The 27,704-nt window shown below is 40.7% G+C and overlaps 2 protein-coding genes across 2 annotated transcripts in view; both read left to right on the forward strand.

Moving 5' to 3' along the window:
• LOC133118072 (ATP-binding cassette sub-family C member 2-like) overlaps positions 1–16,379 on the forward strand; it is a 31,600-nt gene extending 15,221 nt beyond the window's left edge. The window contains exons 11-33 of the mRNA XM_061227756.1: positions 930–1,184; positions 1,979–2,044; positions 2,406–2,543; positions 2,921–3,067; positions 3,731–3,815; positions 4,446–4,512; positions 4,927–5,053; positions 5,672–5,848; positions 6,255–6,422; positions 6,664–6,847; positions 7,194–7,341; positions 7,437–7,539; positions 8,911–9,130; positions 9,662–9,816; positions 10,482–10,637; positions 11,204–11,403; positions 11,707–11,833; positions 11,930–12,031; positions 12,628–12,771; positions 12,994–13,152; positions 14,280–14,446; positions 15,077–15,271; positions 15,831–16,379. Of these exons, the coding sequence (XP_061083740.1) occupies positions 930–1,184; positions 1,979–2,044; positions 2,406–2,543; positions 2,921–3,067; positions 3,731–3,815; positions 4,446–4,512; positions 4,927–5,053; positions 5,672–5,848; positions 6,255–6,422; positions 6,664–6,847; positions 7,194–7,341; positions 7,437–7,539; positions 8,911–9,130; positions 9,662–9,816; positions 10,482–10,637; positions 11,204–11,403; positions 11,707–11,833; positions 11,930–12,031; positions 12,628–12,771; positions 12,994–13,152; positions 14,280–14,446; positions 15,077–15,271; positions 15,831–15,960 (3,420 nt within the window). The 3' untranslated portion in view covers positions 15,961–16,379. The remainder of the gene's footprint in view (positions 1–929; positions 1,185–1,978; positions 2,045–2,405; positions 2,544–2,920; positions 3,068–3,730; positions 3,816–4,445; positions 4,513–4,926; positions 5,054–5,671; positions 5,849–6,254; positions 6,423–6,663; positions 6,848–7,193; positions 7,342–7,436; positions 7,540–8,910; positions 9,131–9,661; positions 9,817–10,481; positions 10,638–11,203; positions 11,404–11,706; positions 11,834–11,929; positions 12,032–12,627; positions 12,772–12,993; positions 13,153–14,279; positions 14,447–15,076; positions 15,272–15,830) is intronic.
• A 2,126-nt stretch (positions 16,380–18,505) lies between these two features.
• LOC133117967 (ATP-binding cassette sub-family C member 2-like) overlaps positions 18,506–27,704 on the forward strand; it is a 34,168-nt gene continuing 24,969 nt past the window's right edge. The window contains exons 1-5 of the mRNA XM_061227530.1: positions 18,506–18,547; positions 22,049–22,222; positions 23,417–23,563; positions 26,270–26,407; positions 26,977–27,099. Of these exons, the coding sequence (XP_061083514.1) occupies positions 18,506–18,547; positions 22,049–22,222; positions 23,417–23,563; positions 26,270–26,407; positions 26,977–27,099 (624 nt within the window). The remainder of the gene's footprint in view (positions 18,548–22,048; positions 22,223–23,416; positions 23,564–26,269; positions 26,408–26,976; positions 27,100–27,704) is intronic.

Genomic DNA, 27,704 nt, shown 5'->3' on the forward strand with positions numbered 1-27,704 from the left:
CAGCATGCTATGACGAAAAGACACAGCAGCAATACAGGGTGAACGTCGTCTTATCCCTTAAACTTGCCCCAAGCTATAGGAAGTCTGAGTCAGTCTAAATTACAAAGGGCCTATGTACCATCCACCTTAAACACCTTAAAGCTCCTTAATTGATAAAGGTAGCCTTTAAACAAGATGGAAATAAAAGCTCAGTGGACGAACAGCATTTGAGAGCAAGAGATCAGAAAAGGGTGCACAGAACCCTAAAGCTTGGCCTAGACTAAAGGAAGTTCCTGAATGGCTCTCAATCCAGTCTTCCAGATGTCACGTGCCTGACATTTGTGCACAAAGAAAATGTTATGATGAATGTGTGGCAGACTGTCCTCACTTCCCCCAGATGGTTAAGGGTCGCTGCGTGTTCAGCTCCCTTACCCTTCACCACAACAGGTAGGTGAGTATCGGCAGTCGCACACAAAACATTTGAGCACAAATGAAAGAGTGAAATGTAAAATGAAACTCAATGAAACATGGGGCTTAAATAGAAGAAAGAAAGGCAGCTGCTAGGGAATCAGCAGACAGCACTCATCAGCACAAGGTACTAATTACCTGAGTGCCAGTGATTGCAGAACCGTGACACCGGTGTCCAAAAACATAAATACAAGTGTTGCGCATGGTTAATTTCTATAATTTGTAACTGTAATCGCACCATTACTCTAATGTGGTACTGTATCAGTGTAATCAGCACAATGCACCGTGAGACGCACGACCGAAGAAGGGCACAAAGCTACAGCAGCCATATTCACATAGTGCATTGCTCTGGGTTTGCTGCACTCGGACAGATAAATCTTGTTTTCTTTTGCACCCAAGCACATCCTGGTTCTAGTGCCAGTGTACATGATGTCCTGCTGTAATGTTAATATGTACACCTCTTCGCCTCTCCTCCACCACAGGCCCTGGTGGTGTCCAACGATGCTCGGAAGGAGTCCACCGTGGGTGAGACGGTCAACCTCATGTCAGCCGACGCCCAGCGTTTCAACGAGGTCACCAACTTCATCCACCTGCTGTGGTCGTGCCCGCTGCAGATCGCCCTGGCCATCATGTTTCTGTGGCTGGAGCTGGGCGCTTCCACCCTGGCCGGCCTTGTCGTCATGGTGCTCATGGTGCCCATCAACGGACTGCTGGCCACCAAGTCTCGTGGCTTCCAGGTCTTGTGCCCCTACCTGCAAGTCCAGAATCTCATCTCACATGCTCTGTCTGTCTATGAACTGCGATTTCCTAAATTCAATGATACATTACTAACAGGACGACCATAACAGGACAGCCAAAGCACATATAAGACATGCATTGAAATGAACTAGGCAGCAATGTCTATGTTTATAGACATACCTATGCAGTGATAGTCCATATTTTTTTATTATGCTAACAGAATTTATATTTGGTGTGTGGAGGAGGTACAACTACTGTATCGAATATTTGGAAGTTAATTGTCTTCATTACTCACAGCAATTTAGAGACCATCTGTCCTCCATTGATGTTGTATGCTGTGGCAAGTGATGCTGTGGGCCCTTATAGCATTATCTATGAGGGGCCTATTCATATCTGAGATACTGTGCATGCATGCAAGTCTAAAACTGCGCCTCTGCAGCCTAAGCACATTTTGACTTGAGTGCATTAACTGGTGTTGTCTCCATTTGTAGACAGGGTATGCACATGGGCATACATTTTTAAATTTTTATCAGTTTGCCAAAGAAGGTGTTGAAATTTATGTTTTAAATTTTTGCATTACAATTTTCAGAAAGATGTTTTGTCTAACAGTATACCATGTAAAGATTGGGTCAGCTTCTTTTCTTCATAGGATTTATAACATCCACACTCACCAAGAGTATCCACATTTTCATGCACTGTATCTCTCTCCCTTTCATTTTCTAGACATCAAATTAATTTATGATTAGGTCTTTTTACTTAAAATGTCCGTTGTAACATATTTATTGACTTTCAGATGGAGAACATGAAGTATAAAGATAATCGCATGAAAATTATGAACGAGATGCTGAATGGAATCAAGGTAAAATATTTAGAAAATCGTAATTTTATATAAAAACATTTCAATGAAGCCACCAAATTTATGGAGCCACAACAAAACTCAGCTGTGCAAGCTGAGCTAAGCAAGCCAGAAAAATGATTTTTTGTTGCTTTAGAGCATTTTTGACAAGATCTAATCAATCTTCATGTAAAATGGCAACAGCAAAGTCATATTCAGTCACACCTAGCTTGTTGATTTTCTATATTGTTTCTTAGAAATATCTCGCAAGCAAAAAATGTTAATATATTTTGTTGAATGTTATTTTTGTTGGAGTTGATTTTACATTCTCAAATGGGCAATGTCAGTTTGGAAGTCTCTCTCACCCTCCCTCCGTCCCTTCCAGACTCTTAAGCTGTATGCCTGGGAGCCCCCGTATGAGGCACAGGTGCAGGAGATCAGAGAGAAGGAGCTGGGAGTGATGAAGAAGTTTGCATACCTCACCTCCGTGTCCACTTTTATATTTGCCTGTGCGCCCGCTCTGGTGAGTAACCAGCTGCATATATGTAGCTTATCACGCAAGTTTACCCTGGTCTAATTTAATTTTGTCTAAAGACCTGAAACCATTCCATGTGACAAATATGCAATATTAGAGGGGGAAAATACTTTTTCATGGCACAGTATTTTATACAATCCAAGACACAATATACATAAACAATACAATTCTTAAGGTGACTATAGTTTTAGCTGAGCTCTATATTCTTCTAAGTATACATGTACAGTTCCTACCTGGGTTGCCAGACCTCCCTGGCCTACCAAACATTTGGCTGGGCTACTTAGCTGCATGGTCTAGGACTAGCACAGATGTTATTCAAAGTGTTGTGCCTGAGGCACATTTTCATGACATGCTGTATTCTGCAGGTGTCCCTGGCCACCTTTGCTGTGTTTGTGTCGGTGACTCCTGAGAATGTTCTGGATGCTCAGAAGGCTTTCACCTCAATCTCTCTCTTCAACCTCCTGCGCTTCCCCTTGGCCATGTTGCCAATGCTCATTGCTTCTATGGTGCAGGTAAAAGCACAGATGTTTGTACACACACACACACACACACACACACACACCCATAAACAGACATACACATCCCTACACATCCCCTCTCACAAAAACCCACTTGTCCTCTCGCAACAAAACAAAACAAATTAAGTGCATTAGCCACATGTCATGCCACTTCTATTGCCTACCATGATGTTTGCAGGTGTAACTTGAACTTGAACTCACCGTTATAGTTTGTTGTTTCGTAGGCGTATTAATTAAGCATTAATTAATCGGGATTACCGGAATTAAACATCACTCATTTTAATGTTAAATCCTGTTGTTTTTATAAGATTATAATTATAATTATAATATCAAATTGGCATATTAAAATAATTTAGGAACTCTAATATATATAAATGTATTATATTATATATTAATAAAATATAAATTAATGGAAAAAGAAATAACAAAACACGCTTTACAACCGTGGGCTTTCATTTCTCTGCACAATACGAGCTTAGTTGAGACCACTTGTGAAGTTTGTTTGGCTCCTACGAAAAAACTGACATCTGAAAACTTTGATGAATCCCACATTATTTTGGAAATGCATTTCCAACGGATTTCGTTTGGCTCACGTTTGATAAATGAGGCCCAATCATTGGGTCAACAGGTCCCTCACAGACATGCATTTGATTCCAGACAAGTGTGTCTAAAAAACGTTTGGAGAAATTCCTGGGAGCAGAGGAACTGGACAGCAAAACAGTGTGCCATGACTCCAGCTTCAGTAAGTCTACAGCAAACATTGTCGGCCATCTTACACTGCAGCAGGTCTACAAAGAATGCTGTCAGCCATTTTATATAGCAACAGGTCTACAAAAAAGAAGTTCAAAGATTATAAAACTGAACAGTATTGTTTAGCCACGTAAGTCTTCAATAGCTGAATAATAGAAAAGAGAAATTAGGATATGATTATATAGATTACATTATACTCACTGAGCACTTTATTAGGTAGACCTGTACACCAGCTTGTTAATGCAAATATTTAATCAACCAATCATGTGGCAACAACTCAATGCAAAAAAGCATGCAGACATGGTCAAGAGGTTCAGCTGTTTTTAGACCAAATGGTCAGAATGGGGAAGAAATGGGATCTTGACCATGGAATGATTGGTTTGAATATCTCCTGGGGTTTCACGTATAATAGTCTCTAGGGTTTGCAGAGAATGGTGCAAAAACGGACCACTGCCATATTTTTCTGCGGGGAAAAAAATGCCTTGTTAATGAGGGAAGTCAGTGGAGAAGGACTAGACTATAGATGGGCAAAAAAGGCTAATACCTAATAAGACTCACTGTGCATTGTATATTTGTAAAAGTTTTCTCATGTCCGCTGATGGAAGTTCTTCTGGCCCATTAGACACAGCCCTGAGTGTGTGCGATGGCACCTTTGCTTGGGAAAAGGATATAGATCCTGTTTTAAAAAGGTGAGTATTCTCATGGTGGCATTTATCTTTCAATGCTTGGTGAATGCATCCAGACTCATTTTTACAAGGTACTTTTTTTCACAATACACCTCTCAAAAATATGTTTATGATTGAATTACAGTCAAAACTGTGCGATTGTAGGTGGTACAAAGGTATACGTATTTGGACAGTGGTACAATTTTGGTTGTTGTGGCTCTGTACTCCAGCACATTTGGTCTGAAATGAAACCAAAGTGCAGACTGTTAAATGTGCCATTTACATCCACATTGGGTGATCCATGTTGGAAGTACATACCTTTTGATACAAGGTCCCTCCATTTTAGGGGACTTTGTAATTAGATCCTAAATCCTCTTTCTGATTAGTCAGTTCATCTCCTTTAACAGAATGCATGTGTGGCGTGTTCCTATGTTGTAGCGTGTCCCTGGACATAAAGCCAGGACGTTTGGTGGCAGTGGTGGGTGCTGTGGGAGCAGGGAAATCCTCCTTGATTTCAGCCATACTAGGAGAGATGCACAGCATCAAGGGATACATCAACATCATGGTGACAAAAAACACACATAATCAGCATTATTGTACTGTCACATGCATCACTCTTCCAGTCAGTATCCAGCTGTTTTTTTGGGAGGTGATGTTCATGCTGTTTTTAGGGAGGTGCCCATGCTGTTCTTGGGGTGAAATTGCAGTGTTTTCTGTATAGGGAGAATAAACTTTGAGTGAGGAAATGAGATCATAGTCCTGTTGGGCAATGAAATAACTGACAATAATGAGACTGCATTAGCCACATGGAGAGCATAGCTGCTATATGTTAGTTGTCACAGTCAAATTAAATGACTGCTCTCCTCATGAGATGCATCCATAAGTGCAATGAAACATCACTTTCCCTCTTCTGTATGTATGTATGTGTAGCTGTTTTCTGGTTCTACCTGTACAAGCAAGTAACAGGGGGAACATCAAATAATTATTTCATTATCATAGTTTCTTTTCTATTTGCCATTTTGTTTCATAAGAACTTTTCTTCATTTATTTTTCTCAATTATTGTGTTGTTTCCATATTATGAATACTTTATGAATTTTATGAATGCTTTGGCAGGACAATGCCTTTTTGTCATGCCAAAAATGTCACTTCTAATTTGTATTTGAATCTGCTTGTTCTGTTCAGGGCTCTATAGCCTACGTTCCCCAGCAGGCCTGGATCCAGAATGCCACTCTGAGGGACAACATCCTGTTTGGATCAGCGCTGGAGGAGGCCCGCTTCCAGAAAGTTCTGGATGCCTGTGCCCTAGTGCCAGACCTTGAGCTGCTTCCTGGAGGGGACCAGACAGAGATTGGTGAAAAGGTGGGATCAACATAGCGGGGGAAGGCCTGGGCCCTGCAGAGGTCAGGGAGGTCAGACCTGATGAGGATGGGCTCAGAATGCATGTTCCACACTGGGTTGCTGAAGTTGTACTCTTGAGTATGGTTCTTAAACTGGTTTACTTCAGTGAAATATCCAGCAATAAATAGATTATATTCTGTGTAGTTTTACACAGTGTGTACATTAACTTGAAAATGAAAATGCAAAGGGGGCTAAAGGGAATATCCTAAATAGGCTGACTGCTGCGATCTCTGAAGATCTGACCATTTGGGTGCCAGCACAAGGTGACCATCACATGGGTGAATACCTTGTTGGGTGTGTATAATCCTGTCGATCATGAGAGAGCCTTATGTGCTGAGCGTATAACTGTCCATGTGGTGTCCTGCAGGGGATAAATCTGAGTGGTGGGCAGAAGCAGAGGGTCAGCATGGCTAGGGCGGTCTACAGCTCAGCAGACATTTTCCTGCTGGATGACCCCTTGTCAGCTGTTGACTCCCATGTTGGAAAGCACCTGTTCAACGAAGTGGTGGGCCCCAACGGGCTGCTCAAGGACAAGGTCAGTGGAACTCACTACAACCACTACGACCACAAACACTACTATCACTAGCACTACAACCGCTACTACCATGATCACTGCTATCACTAGCACTGCTACCACTACTACCATGACCACTGCTATCACTAGCATTACAACCGCTACTACCATGATCACTGCTATCGCTAGCACTGCTACACCAACTACCATGGGCAAAAAGGGCTGGGAAATATCTCTGCTAGCAGGTGTTTTGTCTCCACAGACCCGTATCCTGGTCACGCATGGCGTCAGCTTCCTGCCGCAGGTGGACGAGATTGTAGTTCTGGTGGATGGGAAGGTGTCAGAGATTGGGTCCTATAACAACCTGAAGGCCAGTGGAAGGGCTTTCTCTGAATTTCTGCGCACCTACGCCATGGAGGAGAGCAGACAGGACCCCAACCAGCCAGGTTTGTCTAACCGTGGTACTGCATCATGAACTCAGACTCAGAATAACAGAAGAATACATAACTAAGAGAACTTGTTACAGGTAAGCAGGCCTGTGTGTGTGAGGCCACTGCTGGGGCAGAATGTATGCTACTGAATGCTACTGTCCTGCTCCTTACCCACTCCTCCTGCCATTACAGTGAATTATTCATGGAATGGCAGCCCCTCTCCAACCACCAATGAGAAAGCCTTCCACATGCTTCCATTTGCCAAAAAAGATTTTGGAAGCTGTGGAATGTACAGTTTGTTTGCTGTTATCCAAGTTTGATGTCCGGTGCTTATGGAGCTCATGTCTATCTGTGAGGTCAGGTTCAGATGCAACGTCAGGTTCAGACACAGAGGAGATGGAACTAGTTCCTGAGGGCCAGGAACCCCAGATGGATTGCTCGACTGAGGACGTGGTATCTGCAACGCTGAAGAGAGAAAACAGCCTCCGGCATAGCCAGTACAAGGGCAGGTATACACACTAAACTAATCGCTGATTGTATCACACCTGCACTGTGCCAAGTTTGTTTGTCTGATTTTTAGCATCTCCTCCTGTAATTTTTTCAGTCTAAGGCTCAGAAAACACAGCTCAGTGAAGAAGCTCAAAGACGTGCCTCCATCAAATAAGGGCCAGAACTTAATAGAGAAAGAAGCCATGGAAACTGGAAAGGTGGGACCACATTTCACTTACCTTTTAGGCAGTAGATGAAATGGCATGATCATGAATACTAATTTACCTCAGTTAGTGGTTCCCAAAGCCTGTTCCTGTCGATCTCTCTTCTATGTTTCACTCTAACCTTGTGGTCCTCACTTCTGGTCCTGGAGAGCCACAGGGTGTGCTGGTTTTTGTTTTCACCTTAGTATCAACAACCAATCAAGACCCAAGAAAGCAGGTGAGGTGACTTGACTAATTAACTGCTTTAATTGATCAATTAAGTGGTGAGAAACAACAAAAGGCAGCAAACCCTGCAGCTCTCTGGGACCAGGACCTCATTCAAAAGCTAGAGATCTGCTAAGTTGCAGGATCTCCAGAAACATGGTTTGGGAATCACTGATTTAGAGGAAATTATTTTTTTTAGAATCGGCGCCCAATTAAAAAAAAAGAAAAAAAGAAAAAAAATGACTCATTATAAGCTGGGGCTTTACATACTTATAAGGCTGAACATTTACCATTTACCATTTGAACATATGAACGGAACCAGTAGTGTACTCAGAAAATTTCCAATAAATGTGTTATTGTCTTTATTGAGAAACGGGCAGGTAAAACAGGCAAAGATCAGATACAGTTCGTAATCAATAGTCCAGGCAAGGGTTCGGTAACAGGGCTAACAGACACAGCAAAGGAAATCCAAAATGGCATTGCAGTCACAGGCAAAAGTTTGAGAAGTAGGCAATCCAAACGGGCAGATAAACAAAAACCGGGAATCCAAACAAAAACAAATACAACAGGTCAAACCGAGAATCCAAAAGGCGGGGGTAGAGGTACACAAAATGGGTCAAAACACAAGCAGATCAGACAGAGAACATGCTGGAGAGAATGACAGGAGCACATTAAAATCTGGCACATCAAGAACAAATGAAACAGACAGGTTGAAATAGACAGATAACAAGGGGAAACAATAATCAGTTGTGTACAATAATCAGGAAGTGAGACACAGATTAAACTAATGACTGGAACGAATGAACAGAAATCAGACTATGGAAAGCACAAATAAAAGTGAAATAAAAGGCAAACAGAGACAGAAGACAGAAAACACAGATCATGACACCAGACTATCAATCCTGAGAGTTTGAACTTGAACCAACCGTCATAAATTACCATGTAAAACCATCCAGGAAGGGCCATTGGTAAGCTGCACACAAATCAGAGGTGCAGAACCTGATGAGTGCTAACAATGGAATGGTCTGTCAAATCTGTCAGTAAGCACATTTATTGTCCATAATAAATGGACCAATTAATATTTTAATCACAAAATGTATATGGGTTTTCAGTCATAAAATGTTTGGTTGCCCTGCTTACTGATGGAACATTTTCCCCCAGGTGAAATTCTCCATGTATGTGCAGTACTTGAAGGCCATGGGCTGGGGATACTGCACCCTGGTTTTTGTAGTCTACCTCCTTCAGAATATTGCCTTCATTGGCCAGAATCTATGGCTGAGTGACTGGACGAATGATTCGGCCAAATACCAAAACGAGACTTACCCCGCCTCTGTGAGGGACATGAGGGTGGGAGTCTTTGGTGCCCTTGGGGTGGCACAAGGTATGATAACTCTCCATCTCTTCTGCCATTAAAGATGAAAGTCCCCCATCTCTGCTTTGGCAAAGCAGTCATTCTAGCACACCTTTAAAGAGCTGTGCAAGAGCTCTAAATAGCTTACATTTTATTTAACAAGTTGGTGGATACACCAACTCCTTTAACAGAGGTGGAAATCAACAAATTACAACTAATGGTGTATAGAACTTCAGTACATTTTTATTTTGAGCACCGTTACAGGTTACAAAAAGTAATTTTCAATATATGCCCATTAAGCAATTAGAGGAACCTGCAGTTAGAAGATTCAATTATTGAGCCATAATTAATATAATTGCAGCAAATGACGCACTATTACTGTATTCAGAAAGCATATTACCTTATACAGCAAGTCATGGCATTATCTGGTTATACTATAAGTTTATGTTTAGAATGAGTTATTACATTATCCAATGGTATTACACAATCAACTGTTACTAAATGACACAATACATAATTAAGGATTGATTTACTTTTTATCCTGTGTGTGATCCTGACTAGGTATCCTGGTGTTCCTTGCAACGTTGTTCATGGCAGATGGAGCAATCGCAGCCTCACGGATTATGCACACTCGGCTGCTGTCCAACGTCCTCCGTGCACCAATGTTATTCTTTGACACCACACCTTTGGGCCGGGTGGTCAACCGCTTTGCCAAGGTAGAAGGCCCACCCCATTTGTGCTTTGTTTGTGTTCCAACATGGTGGCCCATGTTTAGATCATTTCCAGGGGTAATAAGGATAAGACAGCTGGGATGTCCTGTTAGTAGAAAACATAGAAGAGCTACATCAATCACATGGTATATAAATAGCAGCCAATGAAACAGAGCAGACTGATTGATGGATGCCTTCTGTTTGCTTCCTAGCTACAACCCCCAGGGAGCTAGGAAGTGCTGTCAGAATGTATCCACCAACCATCAATGCTTTTCTATTTGTTGTTACCAATATAAAATGTGATTGGTGTAGCTATCAATGTTATACTAGTAAGGTGATGTCACATCTGCCCTTCTACTTTAGTATCTCTGATTTATTATCTTTGGTTTATGAGGTAGAACATGTTTGTGATGTCATCAGATGACATGCCTTTAGCCTTGTGGCTAAGGTGCCCTCAGGTTTGGTTGTTCAAGCCACGGTGTTGCCACAGTAATATCTGTGCAGCTGTTGGGCCCTTGAGCAAGGAACCTTAACTCCACATCGCCCCAGGGGGGATTGTCCCACACAAGTCACTTTGTATGAGAGCATCAGCTAAATAACTAATGTAAACAGGGTGAAAAATATGTCAGCGGTGTCAAACGTGATGTCATGCAGTGTTGTGATATCTGCAGGACATGTTTACAGTCGATGAGGCCATCCCTATGTCCTTCCGCTCCTGGCTCATGTGCTTGCTGGGGGTGATCTTCACTATGTTTGTCATCTGTCTGGCCACGCCCATTTTCACAGCGGTCATCGTTCCCCTTGCGGTGATCTACTACTTTGTTCAGGTGAGAGAGCCCTCCAGTGCGTTAACGCTACACTTTAGACCAGCAGGAGGTTGCACAGCAATAGCCTGAAATCTGTGATGTAGTGTGACAGTAAGCCAGTGACAGGTTGGTCAGCTTTATTAATATGGATTTCAGACTGGGTCTTAAATTGTTTTAGACTAGGTCTAAACTAGTTTTAGACTGGGCCTTAAATCGTTTTAAAATGAGTCTTAAATAGTTTTAGACAAGGTCTAACCCCGGTCCTCTGTGTGCAACTTAAGCAAACTGATGCCTGTATCAAGGTTGGTTACTTTAGCCGTGCGCCATTGCAGCTCATCTTAATTATTTTCTGACTGGGTCTTAAATCATTTTAGACTGGGTCTTCAATAGTTTTAGACTAGGCCTTAAATCCTTTTCGACTAGGTCGTCGATCCTTTTAGACTGGGTCTCAGAACATTTTAGATTTTAGTTCTGGACTGGGCCCCAGTGCCTGTATTCATAACACCTCAATCTTGCCTTTGAGCTCATAATGGCTAAAATTGAATGTGAGATGAGCAGAAAGCCATGCTCTGTCTCTCCGCCCACAGAGATTCTATGTGGCCACTTCCCGGCAGCTACGCAGGCTGGACTCGGTTTCTCGCTCTCCCATCTACTCCCACTTCAGTGAGACCATCTCAGGCCTGTCCGTCATCCGGGCCTACGGGCACCAAGACCGCTTCCTCCGCCATAACGAAACCACCATCGACGAGAATCTCAAGAGTGTCTACCCTTGGGTCGCCTCAAACAGGTTGGGGCTGTGTCCACTTGGGCAATAGAAAAGGGTATAGCCACAGTAAGATCACTGCAGCCATTGAGCCCTTCAGCAAGGCACTTAACCCCGCATTGCTCCAGGGGGGATTGTCCCCTGCTTAATCGACTTTAATCAACTGTTAATCACTTTGGATAAAAGTGTCAGCTAAATAAGTGTAATGCAAGAATGTGATTATTCCTGACATAAATGACAGAGGTAGAGGATGTGGTTTTGTCATGAACTGCCAGGTGATTTCTGAAGTCCTTAGCTATTCTCAGTTCCCCTACTCTTTTGCTGCAGGTGGCTTGCCATCCGGTTGGAATTCCTGGGCAACTTGGTGGTATTTTTTTCGGCTCTGTTTGCAGTCATCTCCCGTGAATACATTTACAGTGGCCTGGTTGGGCTATCCATCTCCTATGCCCTCAATGTGAGATGGCTCTTTCATAATGCATCAGACTGCCAATTTGTAATGTAATGTGTAATGTCTGAGAAGGGGGAACTTATTTCTCTGTGATGCTCCCAGGTGACCCAAACACTGAACTGGCTTGTGAGGATGACCTCTGAGCTGGAGACCAACATTGTGGCTGTGGAGCGGGTCAATGAGTATGCTGAGATCGAGAACGAGGTGAGTCTCCACTGATACTGCTACGGGCCTCTGTTTTCAAAATTTGTATTGTTTTGTGTGACCTACAGTCTGCTAGCAACCACAGAAGACTTATTGACTTGAATTGACTTCTGTCAAGCTCATAATTTGTGAAAAGGGTTAAATGAAGAGATTACATTACATTACATTATTGGCATTTGGCAGACGCTCTTATCCAGAGCGACGTACAACAAAGTGCATACCCATAACCAGGGATAAGTTCGCTGAAGGACCCTAGAGGGAAGTACAATTTCGAACTGCAAGAGATAATGGTGAAATAAAATAAGGACAAACAGAATTACAATAATAGACTAGTAGCAGAGAAACACAAATACCAGACAGGCAGCATACAAGTACTCATTGAGCAATTGATTAGCTATAGCCTATCCACTGAGATTTGAAACCATTTAAAATGTAATGTGGTGGAGTAGTGTGTTGCTTGCAGGTGTGGGGTAGTTCCCACAAGATGGAGGAGTAAGATCGATGGAGATGGAAAAGTGGTAGTCATGAATCAAATAAATCACAAGCTTGACAGAAGAGTCCAATGCATGACTGATGTTTCACCTGACACTTCGCAGGCACCCTGGGTAACAGACAATCGCCCCCCCAAGGGGTGGCCTGATTCCGGAAAGCTCTGCCTAAAAAACTACCAGGTGCGGTACCGGCCTGAATTGGATCTAGTACTCCATGGGATCACCTGTGACATTGAAAGCACAGAAAAGGTAATGTGCATAGCCCAAAAGAACTGTGTGCTTCCAATCAATCCACAAATCTTGTCCAGAAAATGTTTTTTATGGGCAATTCAATTTTTGAAAAGCTAGTATTTGCCCTAAACCCAGACTAAACCAAGACCACAGTGACAATGTGGGACAATTTAGCAGTGACCACAGTTCTGACCACAAGCATTCACTTCTTTTGCAGTGACTGTGACTTGTCTGTTTCAGATTGGCATTGTTGGGAGGACAGGAGCTGGGAAGTCGAGCCTCACTAACTGTCTGTTCCGCATCATCGAGGCAGCTGGCGGGCAGATCTTTATTGACGGAGTGGACATTGCTACCCTGGGGCTGCACGACCTGAGGAGCAAACTGACCATCATCCCACAGGTGATGGTCAAGCACGTCATGCACAGGGAGAACACACACACCATTTCACACGAAGGAAAGTCGCAACGCAAAAATATTTGCTGTACTGCAACTTTTGCGGTTGCAGTAACCGACATATTAACAACAGATTTACAAAGACTTATTCATTACGCAATCCTATGAATAATCCTATGAATAATCAGAGTTTAAAGGGGTAATTCACCCAAAAAAGTAATTAAAGGAGTCACATGATGGTTGAATGTGACACTTGCTAGTTGTCTTTAGGCAACATCAAAACAAATGGGCATAGTTTTTATTATTATTCAGTAATTTAAATGTATTTTAAAACTTATTTTTATAAGACCAAATTTCCCACTAGAAAAGTTCACCCAAACTGTCTGGGCAGGGGAAGGAGAACTGTCAATTAGCTATGATTGACAAATTGTGCTCCCACTTTCCACATATTGTTGTTAGTTACCATAACTATCATGATACGTGTTCATCTTGGGACTGAATATTCACCAGCTAGTTAACTTAGTATAGTAACTATCGATAGCTAAGGTAAGGATGCTGGCTTATCCAATGATAATTTGTGCTAGCTTGCTAGCCAAGTTAAGATAAAAGCATGACTATAATGTCCTTATGAAAACGTTATCAAAAACGTCACCTTATGAAAGCAAACTAGCTAGCAAGATACCACTAAATGAATATAACCATGAATTCTCTCTCATCGTGTTTATCGTGATTGGCAAATTGCATATAAAACCAACCACCATGTTACTATCTTGCTGCTGTTATTTTGATGCCTGGGAATACGGTTGGCGTAATTTGGTAGAAGTAGTTCTGAGCTGCAGCTGATATATAGAAAACACATGAAATCTCAATGAAACTGCTGGGTGGAGAGAACTCTGGGTAAATGGATAGATACCTAATTTAATTGCTGGGTGAACTACCCCTTTAATGACGGAACTTTAAACACATTTCTGGTTCTGTAAAGTTTGCTCTCCTTTTTTCCAGTTATAGAATCGAGTGTGAAAATGTGTGAGTGTTTCTGGCCTTGTATGATTTAATTTACTATTTGAAAGCCAAATGAATTGTAATGTAATGATGAGTGCATTCATCTCCTGGGGGCCTGTGCCTGTTTTTAGGATCCTGTGCTATTCTCTGGAACATTAAGGATGAACCTTGACCCCTTTGAGAACTTTGGCGATGAAGATGTTTGGAGAGTAATTGAGCTGGCCCATTTGAAGGAGTTTGTGGGGGGGTTAAAAGATGGACTGAACCATGAAGTCACTGAAGGAGGGGGGAACCTCAGGTATGCACATCTCCCTCACATGGGCACAGTTGCAATGCGATGGATTGATCAATTGCTTTTATCACTCTTTTTTTTTCTTTTTTTTTAAGAATCCATAATTTAATGTGCCACCATGTTTTCACAAATGTAAACACAAATAGTCAGGAGTGTGTCCTGACCATGCAACACCATTTTTGTTGAAGCGTCCTTCAAAGAAATACCTTGAAATTAGGCTTTACAGAACACACTGCAATCGTAACTAAGGCAGTATGCTGTTCATTCTAGTTCTATGTCCAGGAAATACAGAAAGTCTTACAGAAAATCCTGTGATAGTCTCCTAATTGAAAGCATGCTGCAATCGTCCCAATAAAACCTTTTCATGGTGTTTGTCAGGGCAGTGTATGAGGTATACTATATATAGGGGCGACATTAGCTCAGGAGGTAAGGGCAGTCGGTGTTGAAGTGTCCCTGAGCAGACACCTAACCCCCAATTGCTCCTGGTGAGCTAACTGGTACCTTGCATGGCAGCTGTTGGTGTGTGAGTGTATGGCTTAATGAGAGGACTTAATTGTGAAGTGGTTTGGATAAAAGCACAATATAAATACAAATTACCATTTGTAAAAGTGCGTTTTTCTTTGGTCCGGTTTGTAGTGTGGGGCAGAGGCAGCTTCTGTGCCTAGCCAGAGCTCTGCTGCGGAAGTCACGCATCCTCATTCTGGACGAGGCCACAGCAGCAGTGGATCTGGAGATGGACAGCCTAATCCAGACCACCATACGCCAAGAGTTCTCCCACTGCACGGTCCTCACCATCGCCCACCGGATACACACCATACTGGACAGCTCTCGGTAACGGCAAAATACTTTATTGAATTGAAATAAAATTATGAAAAGATAATTTGTCAGTATTTTTTGTCCGGGCCACATGCATATTTTTCCTTATTTTAGCTTTACATATCATCCAGCATTTGATTTGTGTTCCATACTGATTCAAGTAAAACAATTGCGATATTGGTAGAATTATTAATATTTTTGGGTCCAACTGCAATTTTTCTGAGCGGTTTATAAAATGATTTCATGTGACATGGGGGCAGGGTTTGGATCTTTTCAAAAAAACTATGTCACTGCTCTTTCTGAAGATTTTGTGGGAATTTTAGAAACTAAAACCAGGAAGAGAATGCTGATGCATGTGGCCTTAAATAAAGTGCTGTAAAAATGAAATGCCTTTCCCAACTGCAGAACTGCAGTGGTTGCATTTGCTGTAATTTCAGCAATTTTTTAAAATTGTGCAGACTCATTTAGGCAGGAGGTTGAGTCACCCTGAGAACTGAACTATTATGAGAATGTCTCTCGTCAGAGGAACATTTCGTTCTAACACCCAATTTGTCCCTTTTCTTTGCCTCTCTAGGGTGATGGTCCTTGATGCTGGGAAGATCGTGGAGTTTGACTATCCCAGTGTCCTGTTCAAGAGACAAGGCCCTTTTTATGCCATGGCAAAAGATGCTGGGATTACTTCACTAGACAACACAGCCCTTTGAATATTCATTAGGGAAGCTCATGGGAGTTTGGACAGATTAACCGCAGTGTAGGAATGTATGTTCCCAGAACTACCTTTCCCAAGATTTCCTTGAGCCTCTGATGGAGTTCTGCCATGACTACTTCACATTTCTGAAATTTCATTACCATTCTGAACAGCAAAGCCATTCATTGTAGCTTGATTATTGCTTGGGAGTGTTTCCAGTATAAAGACTGTTTTGTCAGAGTTGAATACATTATGCTTATAAACAACATGATCTTTGGATATCTTTTTAGAATGTTTACACAAGTAAAATCACACATTAGCTCTCTTTTTAATACAAATAAAATATTAATATTACTGTTGTATCTTTCTGTATTGGTTATTGGTATTCTTTGTGCAAAATATATGTTAAAAATTATGTTTTTATGTACTTGTTAACGTGTCAGAATTATTCTTATTTGATACTACATTTCATAAAGTAATAGATTTGGTAAAATTGGAAGTAGTACAGGCAAGGCACATAAACTAAAATTCAGCCCAAGGCATTATTTACCTTGGGAAAATACAGTTCCCAAGGGGGAAATACTGTAACACACAGCAGAGTAGGGGAAATGAAAACCAGTGAAGAAGGTACACAGCGAGATAGGTATGAGTCTAAACACAGTGGGCTAGTCCCAGGGACCAATTTCGCCAAAGGTGAGGCTCCTTCAATTCTGAAATTCTGCAAGCTCCCTGAACAGGCCTTTTAAAGGGGGGATAGTTTAATTAAACATCATTGTCGGAGGAAAGGGCGAAAGAGAACAGGAAGGATGAAGGGAATAATCAAACCCTAGCTCTAGTCCTAAACTGAATTGCCTGTATTGCTTTTCATTTTAAAAGAAAAGCAGTCCCCTGCCTACAACTCCCTGGGTTTGTGGTAGTGGCAGAATGTGACACCCAGAGACAGGGGAAGGCATAGCTTAAATTGGGCAGAGCACACCTGCCAATGATCATGCCAGAAACAGAAAACACATTTGGAGCGCCCTCTAGCGAGCCCAAGAGGCAGAAAGGTAGCCGAGCAGGCTGAAACAATGACACTTCCATTCGAAATATCAGAAAATACTGTCATCTGAAATATGCAAATCATTTTTTTTCATTATTGAGATGGATGATAAACATCCTAAATATTGTATATTATATATGTGTTGAAATATGCACAAGGAAATATGTTTGAGGTTATTTGCAGTATACGGATATGTGTTTTACCAACAAACAAAAAAACTGAAAACCACTAAAGCCTAGTCTTACTTCTGAAAACTCAAACAATCACTCATTGTAAATGTGCCATTCTTTATGGATTCCATGATGGATGGTTGACAAGGAAATGTGATTTACATAATTTACAAAATATACAAAATGTATTACACCCAATAAAGCAAAATAAATATACAAAATACACAAAAAATTGTGTTCGCTCATTAGTGATAACACCTGTGGCTTGCAGCTTCATATACATTTTATTTTCACTGCTAGTCCAAAATCTGCTGGGATTCACAAGTCACATTATTGGTCCTTTCCTCTCTCTTACTAACATATGCAATTCCCTTACAGCTCATTGGGCTTATCAATATTTTCGGAAATCTGTGTGCAAATGTATGTGTGATCGGAAACAAACATTTGCGCAGGATTCATAAAACAGGAGTAGACAGCTTTTTTTCGTATCCACATGATCCACCAATCAATCGTAAACAAAAAGTGTGCGCACAAAATGTGTAATTAGCATAAACTGACGCCCCTAAAATACCTTATAAGGACCACGGAAATCAATTCCAGGCCATTTATAGAGATGGAAAGATGAAAAAACTTTGCTTTGAAATACTGTTTAGCCTGCACATGATTTTTAAAAATCATTATATGATTGTGTGTGCTAGAGCTACTTTGTAACTTGTCTTTGTGAACATGCTATGAAAATATATATGAAAACTTATTTAGGGGCGGGGTTTCGCATGTTCTCCCCGTGTTCGTGTGGGTTTCCTCTGGGTACTCCGGTTTCCTCCCACAGTCTTCTAAAGACATGCAGGTTAGACTGATTGGAGAGTCTAAATTCCCCGTGGGTATGAGTGTGTGAGTGAATGGTGTGTGTGCCCTGCGATGGACTGCCCACCTGTCCAGGGTGTATTGCTGCCTTTCGCCCATTGTATCCTGTGACCCTGTTCAGGATAAGAGGGTTAAGATAATGGATGGATGGAACTTATTTAGGACTCATCTTCTATGCCATGATGTCTCTGACTTCTTTCTATAAAGCGTTTTTCTAAAAGGTTTCTATATAAAGTCCTCCTGAGTGTCTCCTTGACACTAAGTCAGTTACAATTGCTTTACAAAAGCAGGGTTAAGAATTAACCTGTCCCACGTGGTGTCTTGTGTGGCGGCCTGTAGAGGAGACAACAATTTGCTATTCATTTAAGCACTTGCAATTCTTGCTGAATCATGCTTTGCCTTTGGCCCTAATACCTTGCCCATACCGCCCGCTTACTTTGAAACAGGACCATCTTGTCCATTTCTGAAAGAACCTGGACAGAACAATTATGTCCACTGCCCTGGAACACTTCTGTGGCTCAACATTTTGGGTAAGTTGAAGTTAAAGTGCTTTTGTTTACTTGATAAGAGACTAAAGTGCAGGACATAGATTTTTTTTACATAGATACTGTGACTTGAGGACACCTAGAACTGATTTTTGAAAAGTTTTAATAGTCAACAGTTTTCTTTTTTGCTATTTAATTAGACATTTTTTTCCAAAAAGACGTTTTTAAAGTTTACCAGTGTTTACATGTTTGAGTGTTTTATCTACTAGCATACTTAGATGTGTATGTACGGCAAACCTGTGTCAAAGGTGTGTCATAAATTGCTATTCTATTTTCTTATGTACTATATACAATAATGCTTTTTGTTTTAGCTTTACCGATCGCTGTTTATTCTGTTTGTCTGTTCATACAGCAAATTCAAGATTACCCTCATGTCCCTCAGCCTTATGCTCATGGCAATTTAACATTTTCACATGTAAATAAAAAGTCACACAAGAAATGTAAATGTCAGACGTGAACTGTTTTGTTATGAAATCACGTGAAATTTCCACGTGGCTGACTCATATCTTGTACTGTACATGGGCGTGTTTTTATAGTTTTATTAGTTTTATAGTTTAATCCATTCATGCTTAGGAGGGGCCATTTTGTGTTTGGTTCAGTGAGACAGGGCACATGAATCAATGAATCAACACATCTTTCTCTATGACTCTTCTGGTTTAATAAAATAATATTCATGATTCTTTGAGAGCTTTATGATTCATTGGGGCCTAGGGAGAGTTACCTGGCCATCTTAGAATTTCTGCAGAGTGTGTCTGCTCTGTAAGGGCACCTTATGTAATGATAATATTTTGATTATATATTGTACTAAATATCTTTATAAACTATTGATGATGTTTATTAATTTGGATTGCAAATGTTAAAGGAACTTTAAACAGACTACAAACAAAATAGGTTGCAAAAGAAAGTTTGAAAAAACAATGTGTACGTGTTGAGACATGTCCACCACGTTCAGGGTGAAAGTAGTGCTAACCACTGAGACACATCTGACATTTATATTTCACATGACTATTTTTATATAGCTCTCTTCAAATGATGGCAAGAACATGGTAGCATGTGCAGGTTTGTTTATTACAATACTTCAAGGGGCAGTTTCATAGACACAGATTAAGCCTAATCCTAGATAAAATTCAATTTTGAATGGTCATTGTGTTGAATGGCCATTGTGCCCAAAACTCAATTAAATTAAATTTACTTAATATGTGTCCATGAAACCAACCCTAATGCTACTATTTATTTATTATTATTATACTATTGTTATTTATTTATAAATGAGCACTTACTATCTACATCCGTAAGCTCGTACAACACTTTCCTTGCTCCTACACTCTCCCCTCTTACCCACCAAAACACCCCCTCTCATACACCAAGCCCCTCCCCCAGGAAGTACTACCACAGTCAATGACAATAACTATCCATCCATCCATTATCTTAACCTGCTTATCCTGAACACGGTCGCTGGAGCCTATCCCAGCATACATTGGGTGAAAGGCAAGAGTACACCCTGGACAGGTCGCCAGTCCATCGCAGGGCATGACGATATATATATATATATATATATATATATATATATATATATATATATATATAACCATTAAATATAACAAACATTACCTCACATATATATACAACAATGGATTTCCCAATCTCATCAATTTCTAATTTTGTTTTACCCAGAGAGTCATACTGAGATTAATATCTGTTTTCCAAGGGCCAAGCAGTAGCAGGCAATTCAATAAGATAAGACAAAATGTAAAAAATAAATAATGACACTTAAAAAGATGCAGGCTCCTCAGTTACAGTCTTTGAATTCAGCCATGGTAACAAGGCTATCTATCTTGAATTGCTTTTGTAGTGTGTTCCATGACTGCAGTGCATTATAAGTAAGAGCAAATTCCTTCCAAATTCAGAGAAAGGGTGAGGTGCTTAAAAGAGCAGGATAGAACTGAAATGCAGATTCTAATACTATTATTCCTTATGACATGAGAAGAAATATTCTTCAGAGAGGGTAGACCCATGCTCTGACAAAAGGATAGAGTAATGGGCAAGAGACCTAGCATTTGTAATAAACCATAGAGCACCATGATACACTGATAATAATGGAAAACTAATAGTGGAATAATGGAAATTGTTATCATTATTCCCCCTGATGTGGAAAGGCCCATTTTAGACACACTTTGCTTGTGTTCGCCCTAGCAGGCAGCTGAAAGGCATAGAGTAGCTTCCTTGAACAGTCCTCTGCTGGTCCCGCCGCATGTCACATTGCGCGTTATGTGCATGTCTCACGAGCTGGCTAGATATCTGCAGTCATTTCAGAGGTTGCAGGGATAGCTACTTTTGGGAGTGGCCGATGGCAGCTCAGGGACCCAAGAAGACCAACATTAACTCAACAGTTCTCAACATGAATAAACTGACAAGCAGAGGCGATTGATTTACTGTCAGAGGTCTACGGGTACAATACACTGTGATACATTAAGCGTAAATTTGCATCCTCCCTAGACCAACTCGAGGGGGCAACCATGCATTCTCTGTGTAACAGTGAGTGTACAGTAAGTGAAACCAAACAGATCAAGTATAATAATTTATTAGGTCGGTCACTTCTTTAAATTACGATTAAATCACAAGGTTCCAAATCTTGATATGAGACATAATACAATTTTAAACAGAGTACAAATTGTGGGTGCGGGAGTCTGGCAACACATTTTCTAGACCCTTTGTTTCTTCCCCTTAAAAGCAAAAACCAGGCCTTGACCATAAGATTGGGTCCACAATTAACCATTTGCCATTTATAAACATTTAGGATTTGGAGCCAAACGTCCCCAGGTAGTGGGATTTGATCAGGGGGGGTCGAGGCAAATGGTTTTCACAGGGACAGATTTCCACACAGTTTTTTTTCCTGGATGGTTATGATGTCCTAGGTTTACTGTTGCAGAAATTAAACCATTGCACCAGTCGCACTGAGCCAAGGAAAATGATACCAAACATGAATATTATCTAAACTGGCTTTGCCATGAAACATCCAATGCTTTATGCATCATTTCAGTGATTGAGGAATGAGGGAGATCTGAGTGGGAGTGAGTAATGAAGGGGGGTTCAAGAGAATAATGTCTGGGGCCGTGCAGGAGGTGTTCTCTCAAACCTTCCTGTGCCGTGAATGATGTCACACCTTGTCATGATGAGTTTGCAGACTTTATGACCCCACTAACAGAGGAATAAAACCTCACCCACTCATTGTTCATGTGTGAATGTTTAACCATTAGCCTTATAGCTCTATGAACAGTTTTTTTTATTAATCAAATATTCTTGAATATCAAGGGTCACAAATTTCCTAAGATCCATATTGTACTGTGTTTTAATCATCCATGAGTCAGAATTTAGATGGGTTTGTTGGAAAGTGTTTTTGGTTCAACCGTTGTTGATTATTTAGTAGAACACCGAATGGTGCTTGTGTAAATCCCTCCAGCTGAAGTGTATCTGTGCTTGTTTCAGAATGCCTCTTTTCTGGATCGGCCCGACCCAGACCTGCCGGTGTGTTTTGAGCGCACGGTGCTGGTTTGGGTGCCTCTGGCTTTCCTGTGGCTCAGTGCCCCCTGGCACCTAGTGCCCCTCTTCAAACGGAGGCTCTCGAAAGCACATCTCTCCAGGCTCTATATGTGCAAACAGGTAATTCAATCTGAAAGAGTCTGTTATTACATGTAGTTCTTGAATCAGTTTTTAGATCACCTGACCACTTGCCACAATGGAAAGTCTGAGGGCAAATTTAAATTTGAAAAGCCAATGTTGAAATAGTGCTCTGTTATGCAGAATTATGCTTAACTAATAGTTTGGGTTGCACTTGCCTTGATGTTGCTAACATTACATTGCCAGATTTCGCCCAATAGAGGCTTTGCATGATGGGACGGTCTGTATTTTAGACAGGGCCTTATTTTTTAAATACCAAGTAATTTAAAAAGAAAAACACAGAGAGACTTGGTTGCTTGTACTCTAGAGTGGAGAGCTAGTCTTTTCTAACAGCAACAAAAAAAGGCAGTGAGTAAACAACCAGAGGTGAACGTAAACATCAAAACTCACATGGGCTTATAACAAAAAAAACATAAGAAAACACATGAGCATAGTATTTATTTTAATTATGTTACTTACAACTCTCCTTGCAGTGTCCATGGCTTTACTATGGAAGATTATGAGCCGCTTAGTCGGTTTTGAGTTTTGTATGGAGACATCTACATCATGTACATCTACTCTAGGACTAGGCTTGTGGCTTTACTAAACTAAACTGGCTTTACTTGTGGCAAAATGAAATTCAGTCCAAACCAAACGTGGAATTGCAATAAGTGGAGGCAATTAATTTTCCATAATGATGTGCATTATTCATGCCACATGAATTTCAGTGCATATCAGTGACTGTTTTCCATAATGATGCACATAAATTATGCTACAATGAATAACAGAAACATTGCATTGTATTACATTGCTCTGTCAAAATACATACACTGCATCTAAACCTCAAAATATATTGTACTTACTAGGTGTTATATTTGGGGTGCCTACAGTCCTTTTTATTTTCCTTTTTAAAATAAGATTGGCATAATAAGAAGATTGCTTATTATGTGTTCTCTTCATAATTCTAATCATAGTTTAACTTTGATTATTTGACTTAAAAACCTTAGCATACATGTTACAAAATATGTTTCAGCTGGCTAAGTTTGGAAGAAGCTAGTCTGTCTTATGAGTGTGTCAGTCAGGCTATCAGTACTGAAAGATTATGATTGAAGTCATAATTTGCAGTTGGCCAACACATGCTCACTGCATAGCTAGGTTGCAGTTACACATACATGCATGCTGTTTTTGTTCTTTCAGGTCCTGGCTGGTCTTCTTTTACTGACTGCCATTGCTGGACTTGCAGTCACTCTAGGAGAGGATTATGGGCCATCAAACGACAGAGAAGCAAATGGTGCAAATCCACCAGTGCTTTACACTAACCCTGTGCTGTTCACTATTTCCTGGGTAAGGAATGACTGCAGAGAATAATTAATGTGTGTGTGTGTGTATGTGTGTGTGTGTGTGTCTTTGTACTGATACCATGGCACCACAGTAGACAATGGTTTGAAACATACTAAAAGTAATTTGGCTGAAAATAACCGGGCTCCGACCTTCCATCACAAATTTTGAATCAGAAACCTTTTTCTATCCAGTCCTTACTATTTTAATGATAAGTGGCCACTGCAAACAGGTACCCTCTTGTGGCATGGTGCTGAAAACCACATGAAAATCATTTCTGAGATGACAGCTAACCATTGAATTCTCAAGTTTGTAGACAAGAAACATCTGATGTCTGACTAAAAAATATATTTGTTATATTATCTACTTTCTCAGTGAACAGATATTAGCAGCAAATTTGTTTGACACCACATACAGCTAGAAGCAGGCAGCTTTATAAATGTTGAATGTGCTGAATTGAATGAGACTTACATCATTGATTGTGCAGTAGTCAATACAAAAGCTGTCGTTAATTGAAAATATTTAATGTCAGTGACACAATGAAATGTCAGTCGTTCAATAAGTTTAATACAAGCAGCTCACTGATATTTACATCCACTCAGCATAGAAACAACTAATTTGATTATGCTTAAGAAGTTGCATTCGCCCTTCAACCACTGTAGGCTACTTTTTGTTTTGTTCAAAACAAAAACAAGCCAAAAACTAAAGCGGGCAAAGCGACCTACTGACTCAATACAGTATTCTCCGTAGAGATGTCCCGATACCATTCTTTCCTTCCCGATACCGATTCTGATACCTGAACTCGCGTATCAGCCAATACAGAGTACCGATACGATGTCTGTGCTTTAAAAGTACTGACAAATTTCATTTCATTTTCAAACTTTATTTTGGGCCATCTCAATAGTTCAATGTCAACATTGTAAGTCAGATAATAGCCTAATTGGCAAATTAAACATTCACATTTACGTTGATATTGTGCAGTGTAACCTCACAGTTGCAGAAGTCTGTTGTTAAATCCCTGTAGTTTACGTCCAGGCATGCTGGTCGATTGTCTGTCATTTTTTAAAATGCATCGATTAAAATGAGAATTCTTCATGTTTCATCCGTCTTCTCTATGGCTTCTGACTGATAGAAATGAAATATGTAAATATGCTGCTGTTAAGACTTTGTTAAAAGTGATGTAGTGCACTCAAAATTCTGTTCATATTTGCCTGATGTAATATGATAACACCGGGTTTATTTTACCATAGGCAACTGGTCTAATGATTTACATTTCATGCCAATACAGGTCTCTGGTGTTTACCAACCAACGGTAAACTTAGCCAATGCATTTTATATGGCGCCGGACAATCGTGGTGGTGAGATTAACGTGAAAGGAATATTTCGCTTTCAATAACTGATAGATAAATAGCCTAATGACAATCCATCCATCCATCCATTATCTGAACCCACTTATCCTGAACAGGGTCGCAGGGGGGCTGGAGCCTATCCCAGCATACATTGGGCGAAAGGCAGGAATACACCCTGGACATGTCGCCAGTCCATCGCAGGGCACACACACCATTCACTCACACACTCATACCTACGGGCAATTTAGACTCTCCAATCAGCCTAACCTGCATGTCTTTGGACTGTGGGAGGAAACCAGAGTACCCGGAGGAAACCCACGCAGACACGGGGAGAACATGCAAACTCCGCACAGAGAGGCCCCGGCCGACAGGGATTCGAACCCAGGACCTCCTTGCTGTGAGGCGCCTAATGACAATGCATAGCTTTATTTATTTTTATGTCGATAATGCATTGTGAAAAGCAATGTTCAGATTGCTGGTAGTTTGAATTGAATTGAACCTTAAGAAATGACATATCGTTATAACGTTACGTTACAATAAGCCATAAGTCAGCCAACAGCTACAGAAATTATTTGATAACTATAATACTGTAGCATTCAATTCCCTGTGCTAGAATGTAAACCTCAATAATACGCCTGGTGGTGAACATGCATTTATTTTAAAATGAGTTCACCAGTTACCGTTTGCCTTGATGAACCCATCGTGCTCTTTTGTGTGATGCGCCTTTAAATGCTTTATATGATTGCTGGTGTTGAAATTAGCAACAGTGTGCCACCCCTTGAAACTTGCATACTGTGCACATCGCCATTTTACTGGTAAGATTTTCCAGTGTAAAATATTGCCAAATTGCTGACATTTTGCTAGCTCTGACTAATGTTACACTTTCCGCTAGCACCGCGTGTGTTTGTTTGCCTGAGTAGTGTAAATGAGCTATCATCACATGATAAATTATGTGGTATCGGATCGGTGCATAGACTTGTGTACTCGCCGATACCCAATCCAGGGTTTTGGGCTGTATCGGAGGCATTTTCGATACTGGTATTGGTATCGGAACAACTCTTAAAAAAACAACTTACATGAGTACACAAAATACATGAGTTGTTGGAACAATCAAGCTGTTTTGGTCATAGGCCTAGCTATTTTGCACACACATGTCATAATGCTTTGACCAATTTGCACTAGTATTGGGACAGAACATCTCCAGATCAAGTCTATATCAAGCACAAATAAACAGAATTTACTCCAACGCAATATGCCTGGGTGATATTTCTCATAATTTCTCCAAAATGGGCGCTTGCATGCTTGAAGTGCTGTTTTTTGTATGTTGTGGGGATAATTTCATGTATCATTCTGTTGGCTTCAGGTCCTGGTGATTCTTTACCAGGAGAGTAAGAGGAAAATTGGAGCTGTAGATTCAGGGTCGCTCTTTCTCTTCTGGCTGTTGCTGGTCATATGTGAGGTCTTCTCTTTCCAGACAATTCTGCGGGAGGCACTTCGAAAGGTGGGTGTGTTAAGGACACAGCCGGTGTGCATAATTCTGTGTTCAACCTTAACACTAGTGGCTTCAACACTCCAGACAACTCCAGTTGTCTGGAAGCTTGGGCCAGTATATTGACTACCAAACCTTGATGATTCAAAGGGTGTACATTACATTACATAACAATCACTTAGTTGATATTTTCATCAGTTTTAACCTCAGGGAAAAAAAGAAAAAAAATAAGAAAATAAGGCGATATCACCAAGAGGGTATAGAAAGTCTATAAAACAAACACTGATTTGTATTGTAACAAAATATACTGTAGTATACTTATGTGGGCAGACATTGAATAACTTGAATTTGTTTTAAAATAATTAGGATTTGTAATATTTAAGCTGAATTATTGTATTTTAAAATTGAACTTGAATTGCATAACTTGAATTTCACAATTCAAAATTTTACTGTAATGGTTCAAAGTTGGATTTGGTCTTCATTGCATGAATACACTTTCCAAAACAAGTTCAGTTCTTACAAATCAAACCACACCATTTTCTCCTCTCAGTCTTGTTTCTCCCTCTCTTGCTCTCTTTCAGGGTGCAATAGAAGACCTTCCACGCTTCTGTCTGTTCTACATAGCCTTTGGTCTTCAGGTGCTGGCCCTTATCCTGTCAGCCTTTGCTGATATTCCTCCAGAAGCTGTGGACTCAGTTAAAAAGGTACATACTGTCATCTCTTGGCTGTTTGTTAGTCTTTTCCAGGCACAACCTTTTTTGCGCCACTAGAGGGCTGCTTGGCATATTTGTTTTGTGTGGTCTGATTGCTAATCAAGGTCAGCTGTGTGGCTTTCTATGGAATCATACTTCATCACTTCTTCAACATGTTTAGACTTTTTATTTTCGTTTGTGCTCTAATGTGAGGTGTGGACAGACCAGTATCATTTACCCATGGGGTTTTTATGATCAAGGTAGCTGAACACGCAGCAGGTCATAATCTTCTTAGGGGAATTACATTTTTTTAAAATTTATTTTAGTGCACAAATGGCAGGCATGTGACAGTTGGAGTATGGGATTAATTTTGGGGAAACCTCGTCAGAATCTTCCTTCTGGCTAGTCAAGTGTTAGGGTAGGAGGTCTTCGTGGTTGGTTGTGTAGGTTACTTCTGCATGGTTCTCCCGGCTGCATTTTGTTTCCTGCTTGGTGCAGGGCTGTTTTATTTGTAACACTAGGTTAAATATGTAAGGTTGGAGCACCGCTCATCCCTGTAAGAGCGTTGCGTATTTCTCGTCTGGAGGTCTATACGGGAGATCTTTGTAGCTGTTCGC

Source organism: Conger conger, chromosome 18 (genome assembly GCF_963514075.1).
Source record: "Conger conger chromosome 18, fConCon1.1, whole genome shotgun sequence".
NCBI classification, from domain to species: Eukaryota; Metazoa; Chordata; class Actinopteri; order Anguilliformes; family Congridae; genus Conger; species Conger conger.